At 31.4% G+C, this 20,934-nt stretch overlaps 1 protein-coding gene across 4 annotated transcripts in view; it reads left to right on the top strand.

Moving 5' to 3' along the window:
* The window catches only part of orb (polyadenylation element binding protein orb), a 34,866-nt gene that overhangs the window by 6,507 nt on the left and 7,425 nt on the right, over positions 1-20,934 (top strand). For 2 of the 4 annotated variants that reach the window (XM_014424792.3, XM_014424793.3), the window contains exons 2-13: positions 42-114; positions 6,335-6,429; positions 8,960-9,032; positions 9,850-9,983; positions 11,623-11,786; positions 14,627-14,726; positions 15,172-15,382; positions 15,569-15,651; positions 16,171-16,323; positions 17,394-17,486; positions 20,018-20,180; positions 20,445-20,572. In XM_014424792.3, the coding sequence (XP_014280278.1) occupies positions 42-114; positions 6,335-6,429; positions 8,960-9,032; positions 9,850-9,983; positions 11,623-11,786; positions 14,627-14,726; positions 15,172-15,382; positions 15,569-15,651; positions 16,171-16,323; positions 17,394-17,486; positions 20,018-20,180; positions 20,445-20,572 (1,470 nt within the window). Of the gene's footprint in view, positions 1-41; positions 115-6,334; positions 6,430-8,689; positions 8,824-8,959; positions 9,033-9,849; positions 9,984-11,622; positions 11,787-14,626; positions 14,727-15,171; positions 15,383-15,568; positions 15,652-16,170; positions 16,324-17,393; positions 17,487-20,017; positions 20,181-20,444; positions 20,573-20,934 lie in introns of those variants that run through there. The other 2 variants (XM_014424794.3, XM_014424795.3) reach the window with 2 other exon arrangements.

The raw sequence follows: 20,934 nt of genomic DNA, 5'->3' as shown, positions 1-20,934 counted from the left end.
CCTGTGCCTTCTGAATCGATAGTGATGGCTATATGTTTCAGATGCAGAACAGAAGGGACGAAGGCCCGTCTTGGCTCCAGGCCCCTTCGCCCTTCAACACCCCGCCGCCCACCGGTGAGTACATCCATACAGGTATTTGCATTGCAACTGTCACACCATATCGTACTTCCATACAGGTATTTGAGATGTAACTGTCACACCATCTAGTACATCCATACAGGTATTTGCATTGTAACTGTCACACCATATAGTACATCCATACAGGTATTTGCATTGTAACTGTCACACCATATAGTACATTCCATACAGGTATTTGAGATGTAACTGTCACACCATATAGTACATCCATACAGGTATTTGCATTGTAACTGTCACACCATATAGTACATCCATACAGGTATTTGCATTGTAACTGTCACACCATATAGTACATCCATACAGGTATTATCCATTGTAACAGTCTCACCATATAGTTCACCCATACAGGTATTTGCATTGTAACTGTCACACTATAAAAGTATCATTCTTGAGTTCGGTTGGAAAATAAATACATTTTTTTCTTTGAATTTTATCAACAAAATGCTTTAAATTTAATCAAAGTCTATAATAACTCAAAAAATGAGGTGAACTGCTTTGTTTTTTAATTGTTAAGATACAGGTTTTCTGTTTATTACAAAGAAATAATCCGTTGACGTATCATCTCACTAAATAGCTCTTAATATCGTAATATTTACTCGAACACTGTGATAAGAATTATTAATTGCTTGGTAGGAGGTGTTTTCTCACGATCAAAGGCGGATTTTCACTATTGCTTTGCTAGTGTACGACTTGTTTTGTCAGATCGTTTGTGTGTGTGGAAGAGGTCGAATCTATAATTCCTATCTTTTTCCATTACCTTTGTACTCTAAAAATCTTGTACTAACATTACTTTGATTTGAAAAGCAGCAACGTATAAATTTTATCAAGAAATACGAAATAATTCAATAAAAGAACTGGAAAAACTAATAGTTACCTACTTAAACCTTTTGATATCCTTTTTTGGCTAACGAGGTAAAAGAAATTCTTAATCATTCAATTTTTGTTTGTTTTAATTAAGTTAACGTATTTAATATGCTAAAATTACTATATGTTTCTGATCTTGAAACCAGGTTCGTCGTTACGGAGGGAGTAGAGGGGTGCTATCCTCTTCCCCCATTAATCCAAAAACCCGGAAAGTTTTGAAATTTGAGAACCTACCTAATACTGTGAGAACTATAGAAAAAAGAGTTTTGTTTCCTATAGAGAAAGTTGTTTGCAATCGTTAATTAAGGAGGTCGCTTATCAAAACAATGTTTAGGCAAAGTGCAAATTTCAGAGGATACTCCCTAGATTTCCAGCAACTTAGGAGATCTGGTTAAAATTGTTTGGAAATTTTATACTTTATCTACCCTCCTGTAATAATTTGTTCTAACAACTTTCCTGCTTCCAATTTTTATTTACAAACATAAACATGCAAACATACTGAGTTTCGTTTCTTCTGAAAAACGGACAGTGTTCATCCAACACTGTTCATATTTATATTGGCGAAAATAACGCCAAGGCAATGCCTTGGGGGTCACAAGATTGGTTAAAAAGAACAAAAAACATTCAGCTATTGGACATTAAAAGCTATTTATAAATTTATGTATTTATAAATATGAATATATGGTTGAGATTAAACAAAATGTTGGAAACATTAATGTCTCTAGATTATTATTTCTGTTCGTAATGATAGTCCATACTAACTTTCTTCTACTACCACTCTATTTCTATTTTTGTCTTAAATTCCCCCTTACCTCATCCACCAAAAACTCTGCGTTATCTACGGCACTCTAGTATTAACACTATCCACACCATGTTATAACGCTACCAGTTCAGGTGTTCATTTTCTGCCTGATACAGTGAAACAATAGTTTTTTTTTTTTTAATTTATTTATTGATATTTACAACTGTACATAAAATACATCAAGTAAATCATAATGGTATGGTACAAGCATGTAGAGAAACTAACCATTGGTAGCACTTTAAAACATTTTTACAATATTAGGTCTCGAGGCCATCTTCTTTTCAGACACCTCGGAGGATTGTCCGGAATAAAAGAGGAAGCAAGATTAGAAAATGATGGGTTTGAGTGGTTAGGGAGTTTGTAATGGAAGGATTGATATCTGGTTTGGGCTAGAACAATAGTTTTAAATATAGAATCATATATTCTAATGAAGATGTAGTTGACTGTAGATGCAATTGAAAAATGATTAGGGATGCGGTGAGGTGTGAAAGGTGCCTTGACTCAGTGGAATGTCTTCCTCTTTTCCTCAGTACTCTAGGATATTACAGATCTCACTTCCCTCGTCGCACAGATCGAACTCATTGATGTGAATAAAGGCAAATTAAATTTTTAATTTATCACATAATCCGATGTTTTTGTCTTGGTCTTAGTCTAACCTCTGAGAAACTGTTATTGTTTTTTGTATGTGAAGTATCACCTAAATTCAGAAAAGCCCATGTCAGCAACAGATTTGAAGGCCCTAATTAAACTATCCATACAAATTTTTATAAATGCTTTTTCATACGCTAACCTTGGTATAAATGTAACCTTTGGATCAATGGGTTATTAGGACTTACTTTATATCGGTAACAAAATAACCTATTATGAAATGATTATTGTGAATATGGTAGGGAATAGTATAGGGAAAGGGAGAGGGAGGAGGTTTAGTTGTGGCACGCTTCAATATAAGGATCCCTTGAATGTGGCAGGCCCAATATTAAGGTTGTGCACCCCTGGCATAATGTAGCAGGCCCATTATGAAGGTTGTGCACCCCTGACATATTGTGGCAGGCCCAATATGAAGGTTGTGCACCCCTGACATATTGTGGCAGGCCCAATATGAAGGTTGTGCACCCCTGACATATTGTGGCAGGCCCATTATGAAGGTTGTGCACCCCTGACATAATTCAATGTTTTCTTCTTGTCTAAGTAGAGTTTTATAATAGAAGCTTTTGCCAAAATATAACCGAAGAGAATAGTGTGGGACACAGCGGAAAAAATTGAGAAATATATTTTTTAAAAACATGAACTTTATGTTCTGAGTCTTTCCACTCTATAAATTTATATTTATAAATTTAAAAGGGCCTACTAATCTATTATTGCTTTAGACAGTTTTGAATTTATGTTATTAATTCCCAAATAAAAAATAATAACATTCCCTTAGCGACTCGAAGGAAGACTAAGGCCAAAACGAATAGGATTATGTGATCAATATAAACAATCAATGTAACTTTTATTTTCTTCCACGAGTCCGATCTTTGGTCCAGTTCTATTAAATATCCTTAATTTTTTTCAAATCAACAATAAATCGAAATATTAGGTATTGAACATAATATGGCTACACAAGTCTCGAGTGTGGGTCACACGGCGGTAATTTTTCTCAATATGAATGAGCTTAGCCATTAAATGGTGTAAGATATGAATTTAGAATTGATCAAGCCATCCTATGTTTCGTAGAGTATTATTAGTATCATTTGAACTGCTTTTAGCACGTAATAAATAAATGTACATGTACATGTTCCAAAAATCTGCAATAAAAGAAACAATGGAAAATGAGAAACTAATTTTTATATTGAAGAAAAGAATGACCACGATTTTCGTTGCAACTTGTTTCCCGCACTACCTTAACTTTATTCTGTATACTGACATATTTTGCATAATAGCAAGAACTGACTAGTTTTCTGATGATGACTACAGAAGATTGCGAAATTTTCTTCTTTTTTGTGGAATCGCTACTGCTCGGCAGAATTGGGCAACTATGAAACTAATAGCAAAAATTGCTATGGATAAGATATTTATTCATCAATGGTTTATTCATAAATAAGGTTCGTATCCATGGAAATTTATAATTTAGCTATTAGTTTTAGCTGTAGCTAATTTTTGCCTCTCTCTGCAGTTCGGGAATGATTTTCCCCATCCCTCAGTGCGCAATTATGAAGGATGGAGATCCTTAAAAATAATCACTGAAACATGTATGAACCGACCTCAGCAATTTCTCCAACGAACTGTAAAAAGACTGGACTAATTTCGATTTTTTTTTCCTATTTCATATTTGATATTTCACTTTTCTCATAACAGTCAGTATTGTTTTTTCAAAATTTAGTTTATAATTTCCTCAGTGCTGACGCTAGAATTCGATTCATTCCTCCACATTTTAAATAAATGCTCTATACAATACAGATACGTACTGACCGAATTTATCCCTGTCTAAAGTGCATCGACGTTTTGGCCTAAAGCTGTAGACATTCAACAGGATTGATTAGTCGCCATTTGACAAGAGAATGGTTCTGTTGTCTGCTGGTAACGATTCAATACAACTTACGGCGATACTAAATAAAACGAATTTGTGGAGATGAGATCTCAAAGTTTCCAGCAACTTTTATTTTTCAACTATATTAAAATATTTGTATATTTCCGTAGCTATGGATACTACGAAATATTTTAATTTTTTCAACTCTTTTCGATTTGAAATTTGCACGTAATGTTGCGAACATTCACTTCTGAATGTTGACATTTGACAACAATTTATTTTTTTTAAATTAGAATCAAGCATTATTTCTATATGATAAAATATTACCATAATTTTTGTAAGTTAAAGTGGGTTAAAAATTCCACATAGTTTTTGGTTCTCAAATTATTTGTGAGGAGAGAAAGGCCCCAACAACCACGGCGACTTCTGTGTTTGCTTTGTTTTATTTGTTACCCTGTACCCAATCCTGAGCCATTAACGATTAAAGGATTATATTCATCCATAAAAGAGGTATATCCATCCTGGGGGGAGTGCGGATGCAGGTTTGCTATTTTGTGCCAAAAACATAATTCTTTAGTTTAGTATCAGAAATCATTAGTTCTCAGCTTTTATCATTAGTTCTCATGTTATTCAAGAGATGGAACTGCCAGTCTCGTTAGTTATTGCAAATATTATTGTAAATTGTCTTTACAAAGCCATCTTTCGCTTATAATTATACGTGAATAAAATATTTTAATATTAGTTAATTTATTTTAAATTATTTTCCATATCTATATACAATTATATTATAATTGCATATGAAATATATGTGGATAGTGTATATTAATTGTATGTGGATAGTGGATATATGAATTTTGACTACTTACCCTACCCCACCGTATAGATCAATTGGCTGGAATTATTAATTTCACCTTTTGATTTCACACATTTATATTCGTTATTCCTACTTTGAGAAACCCTAAAATATGAATTTATATAGTAACATAAAAATTAAAAAAAATTGTTTATAAATTTAAGTCTCCCGTAGTCTATAGATTTTTCTTTCGAAAATAATAAAAATAGTGATGACTTCAACACGAGTCGACCAATGCATACAAAAGTTGTGTGATGCGCTCACCGCACTACATTTTTAGAATACGAGCACCTTCATTAGAAAACAATTGCTATTAAAGATCTAAGTACTATATAAGTATATACATTTTTCGTATTCAGGTTACACATCCCACAGGTCAAACTGGAATTCATTGGAGTAGTGATCTTTCTTCTCAAAGCTATTTAAATGTTTTGTAATTTGTATATTTACAGTTTGTTGGTAAGCCGTTTCAATATAACTTTTCTGTCATGATGGTTCATGTGAATTCGTTTAATTTGCATTTATTTTTTTGTTTCTAGAAAGCAAGACAACTTACGCCATCATTTTTCTATTTTCGATCAAGTCACTCAATGTTATTGGTAATTTGTATTATAAAAATAAGTGTCTTTTGATTCTACAGAGAAATTAACTAGACAAACCTTCGCTGATGTTGAAAAGATAAATCGACCTTTCCAAGGCTGTTAAATTTTTTCATCTGTGTAAATATCAAGTCTTAATCCGAAAAATAAAATTATACAAAATCAGTGAGTACCTCAAACTAAAAAACTATTAATTGACATTGAATAGGTGGCACGCCAAGGGGGTTGAAGGAGAAGGTATTTTCTCTACACTACTGTCTGTAAAACCTGCTATTTTTATATGGATTAAAAATAAAAATTCTTATACAAAATTATCCGTTATTAGTATAGCATCGCTCTATCTAAAATTTCCAACAAAAAACGAAAATATATACTTTGCTAAATGTATAATCATGATAATACTATGTTTTATTTTATTTTTTGAAAATAATATTCAGCTTTATGGACTCATTTATATGACCGTCCAAAATCCAGGTGTTCATAAAAAAGTCTTTTTGCTAGGATAATTAAACAAAAATATGAATTTAAAAACTATGAGAATATCCTAATGGGACTTTTGTGTGTTAAAGGTGATTCGGTGGAATCGATATCAGAACTGCTGCATGTGAATATGCCTATTGCAGCCCGGACAGGATGGGACCACGCCCATTTCCTCCACCAACAGGTAGGTGCTTGAAGAAAAATTTAGAATATAGTACATTCACGATACTTGATAGAAATTATCATGGAACTAATTGTTAATGTGTTTTTTTAATCGGGATTGGATATCAGATGAGTGCAAATTGTTCTGACGATCAACCTTGAGATTTATTGTATTAATGTAAGAAATGGAAATATTCAATAGAGAAATCTTTTAAATCAAGTCAACCAAATTAGAAATGCAATTGGTATAGGTGTAATATTTCGATTTTTGTTTCCCTAATTTGTAAATCAGTTAATAAATGAAAAGGAGGAAAATACCAATTCGTGTAATTGTTATAGTATTATATACTTCTTTTTCTTTCACACTCTACAGTACCCTTCAACTTATGGAAGCAGGAATCTAATAATACTTATCAGGCACCTCGCTTGTAGGAGACTTACGCCCTTCCTTATAAGCAAACAGACGACGTACTTCAGATATTTCAGGTGCGAGATATTCTACCATCCATAGGGACGTAATCCATGGTCGTCAATGATGGGTTCCTGTGCTTTTCAATTCAAACAACATGGCTAAATCACCTTAACTGGTGACACTCTAGAACCATCCTCTTCAAAGTGAACATTAATTCCCCTCTGATTTTCTCATTGTGGAGACAGTTCCTTTTTATTTACATAATATAAGAATGTTCGTAGGTGAACCGACTTAAAGATGTAAAGCTTCATTTCTCCTTTAACAGTCAGAGCAATACAGATCTGAGGGCAAAATAAGTTCACTTTACATATCCTGCCAGATAAGCGATTCGGATGTTTTCTCCAAACTAAGTTCGAAAAATCAGTTGTTAGCCAACTTATCTGTTTACAAAATCGTGGAAAAAATTTCTCTCTATGAATGCTCCTATAATCCATTAACCACAAAACTACTCACATCTCTTGATAAAAAAGATAAAACTAAGGAGTTTTGTAGTTCTCATCATCAATTGTACTAATTACATTTTGGATAATTAAAAATTATCCGATGATCTACAGGTTCATGAATTTTTCAAAGATGTGCGTCTTTTCAGAAGTACTTAAAAAGTTAATCATTTTTGTTTCATTTCCTGTGAAAAAGTAGTGATAATCGCATTTAAAAACCTAGTTCACTTTTTTAATATATTTGTTGCGGAAGTGGTCGGCATGAAATTTCCAAGAAATGATTTTTTTTTTTTAACAAAAGTTTTAAACGACCAATAGATAAAAAATCGTATTATTTATAACGGAAATCATGAGTTTTTGATATACCATACCATCAGCTTGTCACGGACCCCCAAGTAGGTAAACCCCTTAATTTTTTATCTATTTTTTTTCCAAATCCTTAAAAAAGTAAATTTAATAAACAAAAATAAAATAAAACAAATATAATATAAATATACCGTTTATCTGCGCTAGTTCCTTTTACTAGAACAGAGCTCTATTCTAAGGAATGACTGATTTTATATAATTAAATTGTGCTGGTGGTTTATTTCTGAGTTGTGTGAGGTGTTGGGGTACACCCCGTTTCGTTGACTGGCACTAAAACTAAAAACTAGATATGTGTCTCTGTCACTTGTGGTTTTCGTTGGCTACGGTGATGTTAAACCCCTTATGACTGCCCCCTTACCTTTATAATGTTATATTTTAGCTAATAATGATTTCAATAAATAGCAAACATTTAGGTTTATTATGGATGAAGTTGGGATCATACTGAATATATTTCTTTTTCGTAAGTTTCTAAGAGCTATATCTACAGCTTTCGTCGATTTTGTTCTTCCAGTTAGTCTAATTCTACCTCTTCCAATTAGACTCGCAATATTAGACATTTCGGTTTAGTTACAGTAATACGCATTTACAGTACATTAAGTGACTAAAATTGAGTTATCTCATGGGAATTATTTAGTAAGAATTCAGTTACAGTTGGTAGCTTATTCGCAAACTTTTCTGAAAGGTAACACTGTTTCAATTAGCAAATCTCGCAACTGTTCAGCCTATACAAACATTAACAACACCGAAATTAAGTTAAGAAAGCGGAATTAATTTCCAAACGGATGGTTATATTGGAAATAAACCGAAAACTACTATGTCAATATGTTACTGACAGTTTTGTTTTTATGTATTTCTTAAATGCTTTGATCAAATGACTTCCATTTTTTAAAACAATATTAGCTGATTCATTTTTTATTTTTATTCTATTGCAATGTTAAATTTTGTTATAAATAAAATTAATACATATTATCTCTATTTTTTCACCAACAAATGAATTTGTTTGGACAGCTGTTTGTGTGCATTCAGCTATCATTTTAGTTTAAGCAAAAGAACAGTTTTAGGTTTTAATGAGTTTTTAATTATACTAAAATAAGTTTTAGCCATGTATGCCTGTTTTTTTAAAGACCAAAAACTCTTGGTAAATATCTTTCTTAATATATTTAAGTATGAATTTCAGTTTTTAAATATGACCAAGTGTTAGATACTTCTATTACATCCATTATATAGCCTAGTATTCTTTATTATTTTAGTTTTGACAAGTTGCACTGTTACAGGCTCGCCAAAACCAAGAATACTACACATGGAACCAGGGTTCTTCACCATTTGATAACACACCTCCTCCACAAGGTTAATAAATTATATAACAGATTTATAAATCATTAGCCATACTTTTTATTAGGAATATATAAAATAAAAAAAAAATTTACTCAGCTATGCTATAACTTAAGTTTATTTTTGTCAAGTTAAACTTTCCATGCTTTTGAACATTATTAATATCAAACATCAAAGTTGCTATACCAAATATCATCCTGTTACTAATATATATTTTATCTGAAAATTAACTAACTTAGTAGATTGTACATGTTTTTCATAAACCATTAATTTGAATAAAAAGATCTTATTTGTAATAAAGACAACAGAAACATCAATTCATTCCTTTCAATTTAATAGTTAATTCTATTGTGTTGTTTAGTTGTTCAAACTCTCCCATTATTATTTCATTGATAGTAATTTCTTAGTGACATATTTTACTTGCTTACATCTCAACCTAATGGTTTAATATATTTAATTTTCTATTGTTTGGAAAACTAACTACAATATAAATAACTGGAACTTATATTTTAATCGATTTCTTTAATACACACATTTTCATCTGGAAATTTTTTCCAGAAGATAATATTTTAATTTTGAAAAGTCTTTTCTAACTGCGAATCTAAGAACCAAATTATGTTAAATTTGAAATGTTTTAAGAACTATCTTTATTTTATGAACTCACACTCTGACATTAGACATTTTAATACTTTTTTAAGTACTAAAAAATAAAATTCTAATTAATAACGTAGATTAGATTTATGAGACGAAATGATGTAATGCTTCAAATTTTTTCAGACAACATAACACTTGACAAGACTGAGAAATATTAATTTTATTTATTTGTTTCTAGGTGATTCCATTGATTCGATTTCAGAATTATTAAGTTTAAACATGCCAAGAGGCTCCCTGCTTGGCAACACCAACCCTCTTGGAACGACTACGTTTAATGTAACACCATCTATAGAAGCTAATTCATCTTATCAGGTAAAACTCAGGAAACTTATAACTATAATTAAATAATTCAAAATGATTGTAGTTCAGAAAAGAATGTAAATTTTTTTAAAAGAACCAGGAGTTATTTCTGGGTTTTTCTTATTACTATTTATGTCTATTTTACTTATATACTAAAGTGATAATTATGAAGCCATATTAGAAAATATTGGGTCACTTGTGAAACAACTTCTCATATTTTCAAACCAGGATGAGGAGAATTTTAGAGATTCATAAATTCATACGTAGTTCTACAGTGATTGAGAGCCAACTTTATTCTGTTCTTAAACTTGGATATTTGCCAGAGCTGGGCATTTCTTCTTTGGAATGACCGAGTTGCCTCTTCTTCTGTTTACCAATCTTTATGAATTATATCCCTTGAAGAAATAAAACAAAATAAGCTATTAGAGCTCAAGGAAAGCCTGAAACCGAGCCATTTTTCTCATTATAATGGATGAATTAATCAACTATTTGCTTTAAATGATAGTTAATTATTTATTTTTTATTGATGTTTTTATTTCAAATAATTAAGTACAGAGCAATATATAACTTATAGTTTATTTGGGATGTACTCTCATACAATGTAATAAAATTTAATACAACTTTTTTATATACAAAAATATAATTTACTAGTTTACCCTTGCGAAAACAATTGCTGATTTATCTAGCCTCCTTTTCTCTAATACAGTCTGAGTATAAGTGGTATTAGTGAAATATGTTAATTTGTAATAACAATACAACCAACAACCATAAGAACCAACAACCATAAGAAAGTCAACTCGGCATAGATACTTGATAAAACTGCCTATCTTGTAACAGTTTATTTGATAAGTAATTAGCTTTCCTGAATGAGAAATATCCCTTTAGCTTAACAGTTTAGCTATAAGACTCAGCTACACGTAAACTTAAAAAAAATAATAGTATTTGCCGAAACCTAATTGCCTTACACGAACGGATATTTTAGGCAGGTTAGGGAATTGTTTTGGGAACCTGTGGGCCTTGCCCTCGTGTTAGTGCAGGGCATCTGTTACAGATATTTAGGAGGATCAGGACAGTTATCAAATACAACAGATATATAAGATTAAAACCTGTGCCAGGTCTCTCTAAACTTTCCTGTAAGCACGAAAGTCTTGGTATAGTGGATCTTCTCTTAAAAAAACAGAAAATTTACTCCATATATGAGCAGATTTAGACCACATGTAGATTTAAAAATAAAATCAGGCTAGAAATTTACTGATTTGACCACTCGTCTCATTAACAATAGAATATTGAAGCTGTATAAGAACTTCATCACCACTAAATGATATTAACAACCAAGAAAATTAAAATAAACTAGTAATATTCTCATTAGAACCCAACACCTATCATCTGTACCCAACTTTGTCTTTATATTATGTCATTCTCCTCTGAAATTTGGCCAAAATAACTTATTCAAATCTCAATTTACTCTAAAGATGTCATGGATTTATCATTAAACAAATTGCATGCTTTTAAAATGTAAAAAGAATAATATCTGTAATGATAACCACTTTTTTAGCTATAGAGCCATATAATTTTTGTGTTTCTTATTCTTTATGTCTAATATAATATCTATGCTCCAATAAATATAAATATCATATTATAATTTCTATAGGGGCAGGCAGGAAGGTTTAATTGCTACCCTAATCGATACGAACCTCAGTCTATGTCAACTCCAAGAAAAACGCCTAGGCCTCTAGACCTAACACCACCATCACCATTTTCACAAGTGACACCTATATGTCCTCCACAGCAGCTGGGATCTCCTCCCTTCAACAGGTTTGAGCAATAAGTAGTGATAAGCCAGTATACTGATTATTGAGTGATGACTGGATATCGATAATAAATGCCTAAACAGGAAAAAAGCGAGCTAAATGCCAAAATTATAGTTACTATTAATGATGATGAAACATTTAGCCTATTTTTTAGATTGTTGGAAATGGCATTTAGCTTGCTTTTTGAGTTTCAATTAATTGTCTTATTTTGACACTTAACTCGTTTCTTATTGATGTCTTATCTACAAATATGATTTGATTTTACCTATTTAATTTTAACTTGTGAAAAATGTAAATGTAAATTTTCAGAAATATATGAAATTCATTATTTTAGCGATTTGGGGAAGAGAAATGCTGCCATTCGCATAATTGTTTTTTGTCTCTAATGTGCAATGCTTCAACCAAATTTCATCTCTCATGACAAAAGGGGTAAAAATTTAGGTTATTTTTTCTATGACGTTTATGCTGTCCATAATCACTGCTTTATTAGTTATGATAAAATTTTATTTATAGTTACTCCTCTCCTCCCTCATTGATTAAAGGACGAGTTGACTGGAACAAATTTCGTAATGATTTGGAAAACAAACTGGACTTAAAAACTCCACTTAAAACTAAACATGATATTGGCGAAGCAATAAAAACTTCACAGACTCTAAAAGAATTTGCATATATGACAACACGACGACCAGTAAAATTAATAATACCATACGTACTAACTTGCCACAGCACATTCTCATCTTATTAAAGGAAAAACGCAGAGCAAGAGCGAAGTGGCACAGGACTAGATATCCCACAGATAAAACATATTATACTACATTGACAAACAAACTCAAAACAGAACTTAAAAAATTGAAAATACAAAATTTAACTAACTTAACTCAAAACCTCACGACTGTTAACAAATCTTTATGGACGACCACTAAGAACCTTCTTAACTTCAAAAATTGTAATCACTCTCTTCTTACTGAATCATAAACATGGACAAAATCGGACAATGAAAAAACTCAGATATTAGGTCAGCACCTTTCAAAAACATTTGACCCACACCCTGACATTCTTAATCCAACCCACATTGAATACATTGAAGAAGAATTAAACATTCCACTCCAAATGACACTTCCTCCTAAAGCATTTCATCCTTCAGAAATATCCAACATCATTCAGAAGTTACCTACCCGCAAAGCTCCCGGTTATGACATAATTACATCTCATATTCTAAAACATCTTCCTCGAAAATCTGTTCTATTCCTCAGCTACATCTATAATTCTATACTCAGATCCATTTATTTTCCTGACCCATGGAAATTATCCATAATAAAAATGATTCCCAAACCTCAAAAGCCGCCTGAATACCCATCCTCCTACTGTCCTATCTCTTTGTTACCTATCATGGGCAAAATCCTTGAGAAACTCATCTTAAAACGCCTGTACCCTATCCTTGATTCCAACCACATAATCCCAGATCACCAGTTTGGATTCCGAACATCTCATTCCACTATTCAGCAATACTGTCATGTGGTTGATGTTGTCTTGTCTTCATTGGAGCGCGGAATGTACTATTCGGGAGTCTTTCTTGATGTAGAACAGGCTTTTGATCGAGTCTGGCACCTAGGACTGCAATACAAGATCTGTAAATTCCTACCCCTTACATACTTCCTCATTATCCGTTCATATCTCTCCGACAGATTATTTCAAATAAATCACAACAGCGCTTATTCTTCCCTATTCCATCAGTCTGCTGGTGTACCTCAGGGTAGTATCCTTGGTCCTATCCTTTATACAGTTTTCACAGCTGACATCCCAACCCATCCGATGACACATGTCTATTGTCAGTGAACAATGATACTTATATTGTATCCCAAACCCTCCAATCCCACATCACCACCCTTGAAGAATGGTGCCAAAACTGGAGGATTAAAATTAATTCCAATAAATCCCACCAAATCACATTTACTGTTTGTCGTAAACCCATGACGTCTTGCCCTACAGTATCCTTTAATCATACCCCTCTTATTCCTGTCGAACAGATCCGTTACTTAGGACTACATCTGGACAAACAACTGACATGGAATCCTCATACTAGACTAAAAAGACAAGAAACTGCTCGTCGATTCCGACTATTACAACATTTACTAGACAAACGGTCTAAATTGCCAATCCATGACAAAAGACTGATCTACATGACCATTATAAGGCCTATCTGAACTTACGGAGTTGAGCTTTGGGGGTCCACTAAACCATCAAATTCCTCCCGAATCCAATCCTTACAGTCCAAAATCCTTCATAAAATCCTTAATGCTCCTTACTTTGTCACAACTCAAAAGTCATCCATCAGGACCTCAATCTTCCATATGTTGCCGATTTGGGCAGAACCAGATACCATTCTTTCCACGATAAACTTCTCAACCACCCAAATCCACTTGTTTCTAACCTGGCTTCTCCTTCATTACCTAATAATCCTCCTAAGTGTCTGAAAAGAAGATGGCCTCGAGATCTTCTCCTCTTGAAATGTTATTGGAGTTCTATCAGTGAGTAGATTCTCCACATGTTTGTATCATGTCATTATGTCACCTACAGCAAATTTACTTGTTGTATATATTTGTATACAGTTGTAAATAACAATAAATAAATTATTTTTAAAAAAATAGTTACTCCTGAGTTGTTTTTTTATCTGGCTATTTAATCCACCTAAAGAAGTTTATAATTATATTCATAAAAGTGCATTAATCTAGTTATTAAAACTAGTTTAGAATAATATTAATTAATATTATTTATTCTTGTGAACTTTCTTAATTAATTTTATAGTTATGACTATCTAAAATTTAATAATATTTTTTTTTGTAGTAGCCGGAGTAGCCCAGAAGACTCAGGTATATATCATTCAAATGTGCAGTCTGATTTGACCAAATCTAGCAATGAACAAAATAACAATAGTAATGTATCTGTAAGTACATTGTCTATTATAATTCAAATATATTTAAAAATTAAGATTTAAATACTTTAAATGTTCTTGTTCATGCACAAATAAGTTTAACCTGGTGAAGAGACATCTTTTCTTGATTATTAGTTTGCATAAATTATTTTTACTTTTTTTCAAAATGTGTCTGTGTATTTTATAAAATAAATCAATAATAAGATATGATTTAATTATATAAAGACTTTATAAATGTTATTAATTACTTTACATTAGAAGGCTTTGATAAAGAATCTCTTTGATATAAAAGTTATTGTATGATAATAAGAATTGTCATAATATATTTTGGAAAGAGGAATAGCTTTTGAAGATGAAAACAGATACATTGTAAAATAATTTGACTTGCAAGGTTATCCTTTCATAGTTATAATGTTAAAATTTGACGAAGCTCTCTTCATGATTATTACTTGTTTAGGGAATGTTCTGCCCCAGCACAGATCAAGAGATGGCCAACATCCAGAACCTGTTTGCCCTGAGGAGAGAGTCTGACATTATGAACAAGATAATAGAACATACCTCAAGGCTCCTACTTGCTGCAGTTAATTCACCTGAAATAAAATCTGATGAACCACCTCAGTTCTCACAGTCGCAGGACAAAATTTCTCGCTACCTTCCGCCATTAACAGGTATGAAACTGAATATTGAACACTAGGAAAAAATATTTAAATGCTAGTAATAATAATGGTGATGGTAACCAATTCCATATCCTGAAAAATCTTCTCTTTTTTTTTTATATCTACTACTAATTTTACAATTTTCCTAAAATGTTAATTAATTAATGAGTTAAATTTGTTTGTTAATCCTCGATGTAGGTAGCCAACGTGAAGCAGCAATTTGCACCTGGACTGGACAATTACCTGCTAGAATACATACGAACCCTACCTACTCGTGTAAGGTAAATGAATATAATTATTACAATATTAATTCCTTTATTTAATTAATTAAATTATAAAAATTTAAGCAAATAATGAATAGTTTGTTGGCTATCATTAAAGTATTACTGGGTGTGCATCATTATAGGATAAAGCATTTGGATGCAATGCTACAGCCATTGTTGTGAATTATCTCAATGAATTTTATATTTTCATGTTACTTGTCTTTATGCAGCTTATCATCTGTAACATCAACTGCGATTTTCTTTATTACACTTAAGTACAAGTAGAAATGATCTGGTAGTGGCTGACAAACTTCTTACACAAAAAATTAGATCACAAATTAAATGAAAGTATTTTTTATCAAAAAATAAGTGACTGTTTTCAAAGACTAATTATTTGTTATTACTTTATTTTTTATGTAAATTTGACTTTCTTCTTACCAATTGGGTTTGTTCTCATTTCATTTTTTTGTAAGATGATTTATAATATAATTTCATGTATATTTTTTAGGTCATTTGTATTTTTAATTGCATTTTCAGGTATTTCTTGGTGGTGTACCATGGGATATTACAGAGGGAATTCTTGTTCAAGCCTTTAGTAAATTTGGAACAATCAAAATTGAATGGCCAGGAAAAGACATGCCAAACCAACCAAAAGGATACTGCTACATAATTTTTGAGGCTGAAAAGAAAGTAATATTTTTGATTATTCGTAATAAAATAGCAATAAGTTAATCATAACATTATAAAATTTGAAATGTTTTTGTAGTATGTAAGATGTATAATGTAAGAATCATTTGCTAAGTCAGGAGTTGAGCTTATTGCCAGGCTGTCTGCCCTAACCTTTTATACTATTTTTAGATTAACCCCTTAACTTGTATGCTCGAGTTAATTCGAGCGTGCTAAACAGGCCAAACTGTGCACACTCGAGATAATTCAAGCAGCTTTGTATTGTATGCTGCTATATTTTTTTCATACTCGAATATAATTGAGAATTGAAAATAACAATGTATTTTTTGAGAGAGAAATACTTTATTTATTCATCTATGCTGCCTAAATACATTAGGTTGCTATCTCACACAGCATACTTATCAATCATAAAAAAAAGATATACAATAATAGGATATAATAAACAATTTTTTTTCACCCCTACACTTTCCTTTTACAATCCATTTCGGTCTGTACAACCAATACAAATGTTTCACTCACTCCCATTTTTCCCTCTCATTTCTGCTCAATTATTCAATTCACCCTATCAACAAATTCGCTCTCCGGAATTCACCCTCCTAGATCCTCTTCAGTGACCCGCTAAAAAAAATTCAATATAAGACGGTAATGTGAGTATAATAAAATAATAAAATAAATAACAATGATATATTCTCTGTAATAATCCCCTACTTATAGCTTTAACCTATGCTTACATAGGTATTATAGACCGATATCTAAACTTAAAATTTTGATTATTTTTGTTTTTTTTTAATTTTTTTTGCCAAGACAATGTTCTAAATTATGTTTTTTACATAAAAAAAACATTGATTTTATTTTTTTGTCGGTTTTTCAAAAAACTGTGCGTTAAGGGGTTAAACTAGTTGATTGATTGACTAACACAAAGCTTGATCAAAACTGTTTTTTTAAACACTTGAATTAATACTGAGAAATTAAGATGTATAATATATGATTCAGCATGATTATTTCTTTATTAGATTAATAATTTTATAATAAAATAAAAGAATATAATTTTATGTTTATGACTTTCACTTTAGGTCAAAGCGCTTTTGGACTGTTGCATACATGACTTTTCTAAAGGTGGCAATTGGTATTACAAAATTTCTTCAAGGAAAATGAAATCAAAAGAGGTATTCCTATAAATTGCTATGATGATGAATATGTATTTCTTCTTTTCACTTACAGTTTATATGAAAACAAAAAGTGAAACTTTTAGACATGCATAATTTATTTCCCAAAAATACATTATTGTATATTATCTCTTTGTTGGAAAGCTTAAAAAAAAAAAAAAAAAAAAAAAACCCTGGCTGAAGAAATATTTTAAGAATAATGGATTTTCTGTTAAAAAATGAGCTGGTACAGTACCTCATGTTGCCTTTCTTTTTGTCTGGGTACCTAATATGTATATGTTGAAAGTAACAACTTAAATTATAGAAGTAAAAAAACAAAACAAAAAAAATATTTTTAAAATTATCTATTGGAAGAAAAATTATACTTGTCGGCTTTATGTCTTGCAGAACGCCCATTGTATAAACTAATTGAATGGAATAATGTTATATTTCATATAAAATATTCAATTATACAATGTTTTTTTCTATTGGAAGGTTAATATGATGAGAAGATAGTTGACCATGGACAATACATATGAGGAGAAGATGGTTGGGGGTGCGGTCAGAATATAACAAAAATAAGTTGAAAGAACTTATTTAATAGTGCCAATATTAATTAGTTAATATTTTTATTCCATATAAGTTTTTATTGTTAAAAATCCTTCCTACATTTTCCCACTACACACATTAATATGTGTAAGGAAATGAATAATTTCCTTCATTGACATTTCTAGGCTCTTCCTCTTCTTTAGGATGATCCCATCTTGATAGTAGTTGTGTAGTCAAATAATCAGAATAGTTATAGTCATTAATACCTACCTATATGACAATGTAACTACCATTAAGATAGTTCATCTTGAAGATAGGGAAACAATCCAGAAATGTTGCAGAGGGAATAATGTGTGTGTAGTTTACACACATATTATATCTGCACAAAGAGTTCAAAAATTGTTTGATCATGTTCGGGGGCTTTAAGAAATAAAGTAGATCTCTTTGACCCTGTTTGTACTGTGAATTCTTTGGTGGATTAAGGCACGATTTAGGCAACCCTAAGGTCCACAGTCTAAGTAGTCAAGATAATGCAGGTGTGAATAAAAATCTTTGTAGGAACTTGCTTTCTTAAAGCTTTATCAACATGTATTCAATCGTTGTAAGGATATATTAAATTATTGATTTAGTTGTTTTGTCAAATTTGGGTTACCAAAGATAGTGTTTGGTTAGGTTCACCCCTGGTAGTCAAGCTAACTCTGTTCATTGCTTGGGACTCGCTTTTACTTTAAAAATCAAACAACTTAAAACTTCTATTATTAATACATCTATTATTCTGTATTAATACATCTATCAGTTTGTTCTTAAAAATTATCTGGATAGTAAAAAAGACCCACATTCAATAAAAACAGTTTTTAATAAAATTCTAAGATCCTTCACATAGCATGTGAGATGAAATGAAAGCGAGGAGACTTGAAGTTGAAGTGATTGGTTGCCTAGTAATCTAGACTTCTTCTAATAGGATTTAGTTGGGATTCTGAGTACAAGATAAGATGAAATCAAAGTGAAATCTCACCTTGTGTGCAGAGGTTCCTGCGCATTAACTCTGCTAGGCTGTATCATAAAATATTATATACAATCTTACATATATTGATTCTTTATTCTAACTATTTCAACATAAAATTAAACAGAGATTACAATAAATTTGAAGAACTTGAAGACTAGTCTGAGTTTACTGTAAAGGGACCTGGCTAAGGTATCTTCTTGAATGAAATTTCAGTTGTTTTAAGGAAAACTCTTAATACTTTCTACTTGATTTCTTTTTCCATTTTGGATAATATTTCAGACATAGTGTCCTTTATCCAGTCCATCTTAATTATTTGATTTTTTAAACACTCTTCACTGTAATGGAGTTATCTCAGTTATAAAATATTATATTGTCAGTAGTCTTATTTTTTTGTAGATAAGTATCCAGTAACTTGCACATTGGACTGTCCTTGAGCATATATTATATATTACATGATAATGTAACATGTTGCGACCGAGACAAATCCATTAAAATAGGAGGGTTTAAAACGTCAGATATAAAAAACACAGAATTTCTAATTGAAGTTAGTAGTTCTTGAGCCTAACAATGAGGATAGGGAGGTTAGGGAGCATACTTGTTCAAAAAGACTTGAGAAGTGTGATTGAATCTAGCAAAGACAAATTCTCTGCTTTACTACTTCAGTGGACATTGTTGATATGTTGGCATTGAGCCTTGCATCAACTGCACCTGCACCTTTCACCATAAAGTGTGTGCCTTGGTTTCTAGGCTCGATATGCTCAAGAATTAGAGTTCCGTCAGTAGAAAGAAAACATACAAAATTTATTTAGCCTAATTAGATTCTTTCCTAATGAAAACATTTTAAAATAGTGACCCATGGTTGATCTGTTCAAGGGCCTTTACAATAACACTGATGTAAGCCTAGAACCACTGAGACTTTGTTCAAGAGCTGAGGATTAAATATATTTTTAAAAAAATGAAAATATCTTTTTAAATATGTTAAATGTGTATTTCAAAGGTCCAGGTTATCCCTTGGGCTGTCAGTGATTCCAACTATGCTCAAGTTTCTCAGAAGCTAGACCCGCAAAAGACAGTGTTTGTTGGAGCTCTTCATGGAATGATCAATGCCCGGGCTCTGGCCAAGATTATGAATGATCTCTTTGGTGGAGTGATATATGCTGGTAAGCTCATATTATTTTCTAAATTTGTGATTTTACTACTGTGTATGAGAGTTGGTATATTTCAGTATTGTATTGAGATAAAAGAAAACAAAATATTATAAAGTCAATTATGGGTTTACTATAAGTGTGCTAACTATTGCTATAATTTTTAATAATCTAGTGATTGTTTTATTTAATGTAATAATCTATAGTTAATTTTTTTAAATAATAAATGTTAACTGAATTGTCAGCTGTTTCAGTTTTAATAACTACTGTTTTTATCAGGGCTGGATACAGACAAGTATAAATATCCCATTGGCTCTGCAAGGGTTACGTTCAATAACCATAGATCGTATATGAAGGCTGTTGTGGCTGCTTTCATCGAAATAAAGACTTCTCAGTTCACAAAAAAGGTATTAAATATTTTGAACCTGATACTCACTAATTAAGATATTTATTTTATATTAATGAGTAATTGTTCATTGATTCCATTAATCATTTTATTTTTGTATGGTGTAACCTAAATAATGCCTTGGTTAAAATCGTACCACAATCTGGATGGTTTTGTATAAAGTGATCAGACAGTTTTTACTATTAATTACTTGTTAATTATTTATAATTATGGTATGGCCTAAATAAGGTATTGTGTTACACCATTGTTTTGCTTGCATTAGTCCAGGTGTGAAAAATATACTTTTTCTGGAATAATTCCTGAATTAACATTCTCATGCTGATCATTAGGAAGGAAAATAATTTAAAAAATTCTATTTGATAT

The sequence above is a fragment of the Halyomorpha halys genome, unplaced genomic scaffold (genome assembly GCF_000696795.3).
Source record: "Halyomorpha halys isolate HHAL.00 unplaced genomic scaffold, Hhal_1.1 Scaffold478.1, whole genome shotgun sequence".
Taxonomy (NCBI): Eukaryota; Metazoa; Arthropoda; class Insecta; order Hemiptera; family Pentatomidae; genus Halyomorpha; species Halyomorpha halys.
Note: the sequence above shows the minus strand (reverse complement) of the source record. Positions and strands in the feature narration are given on the sequence as shown.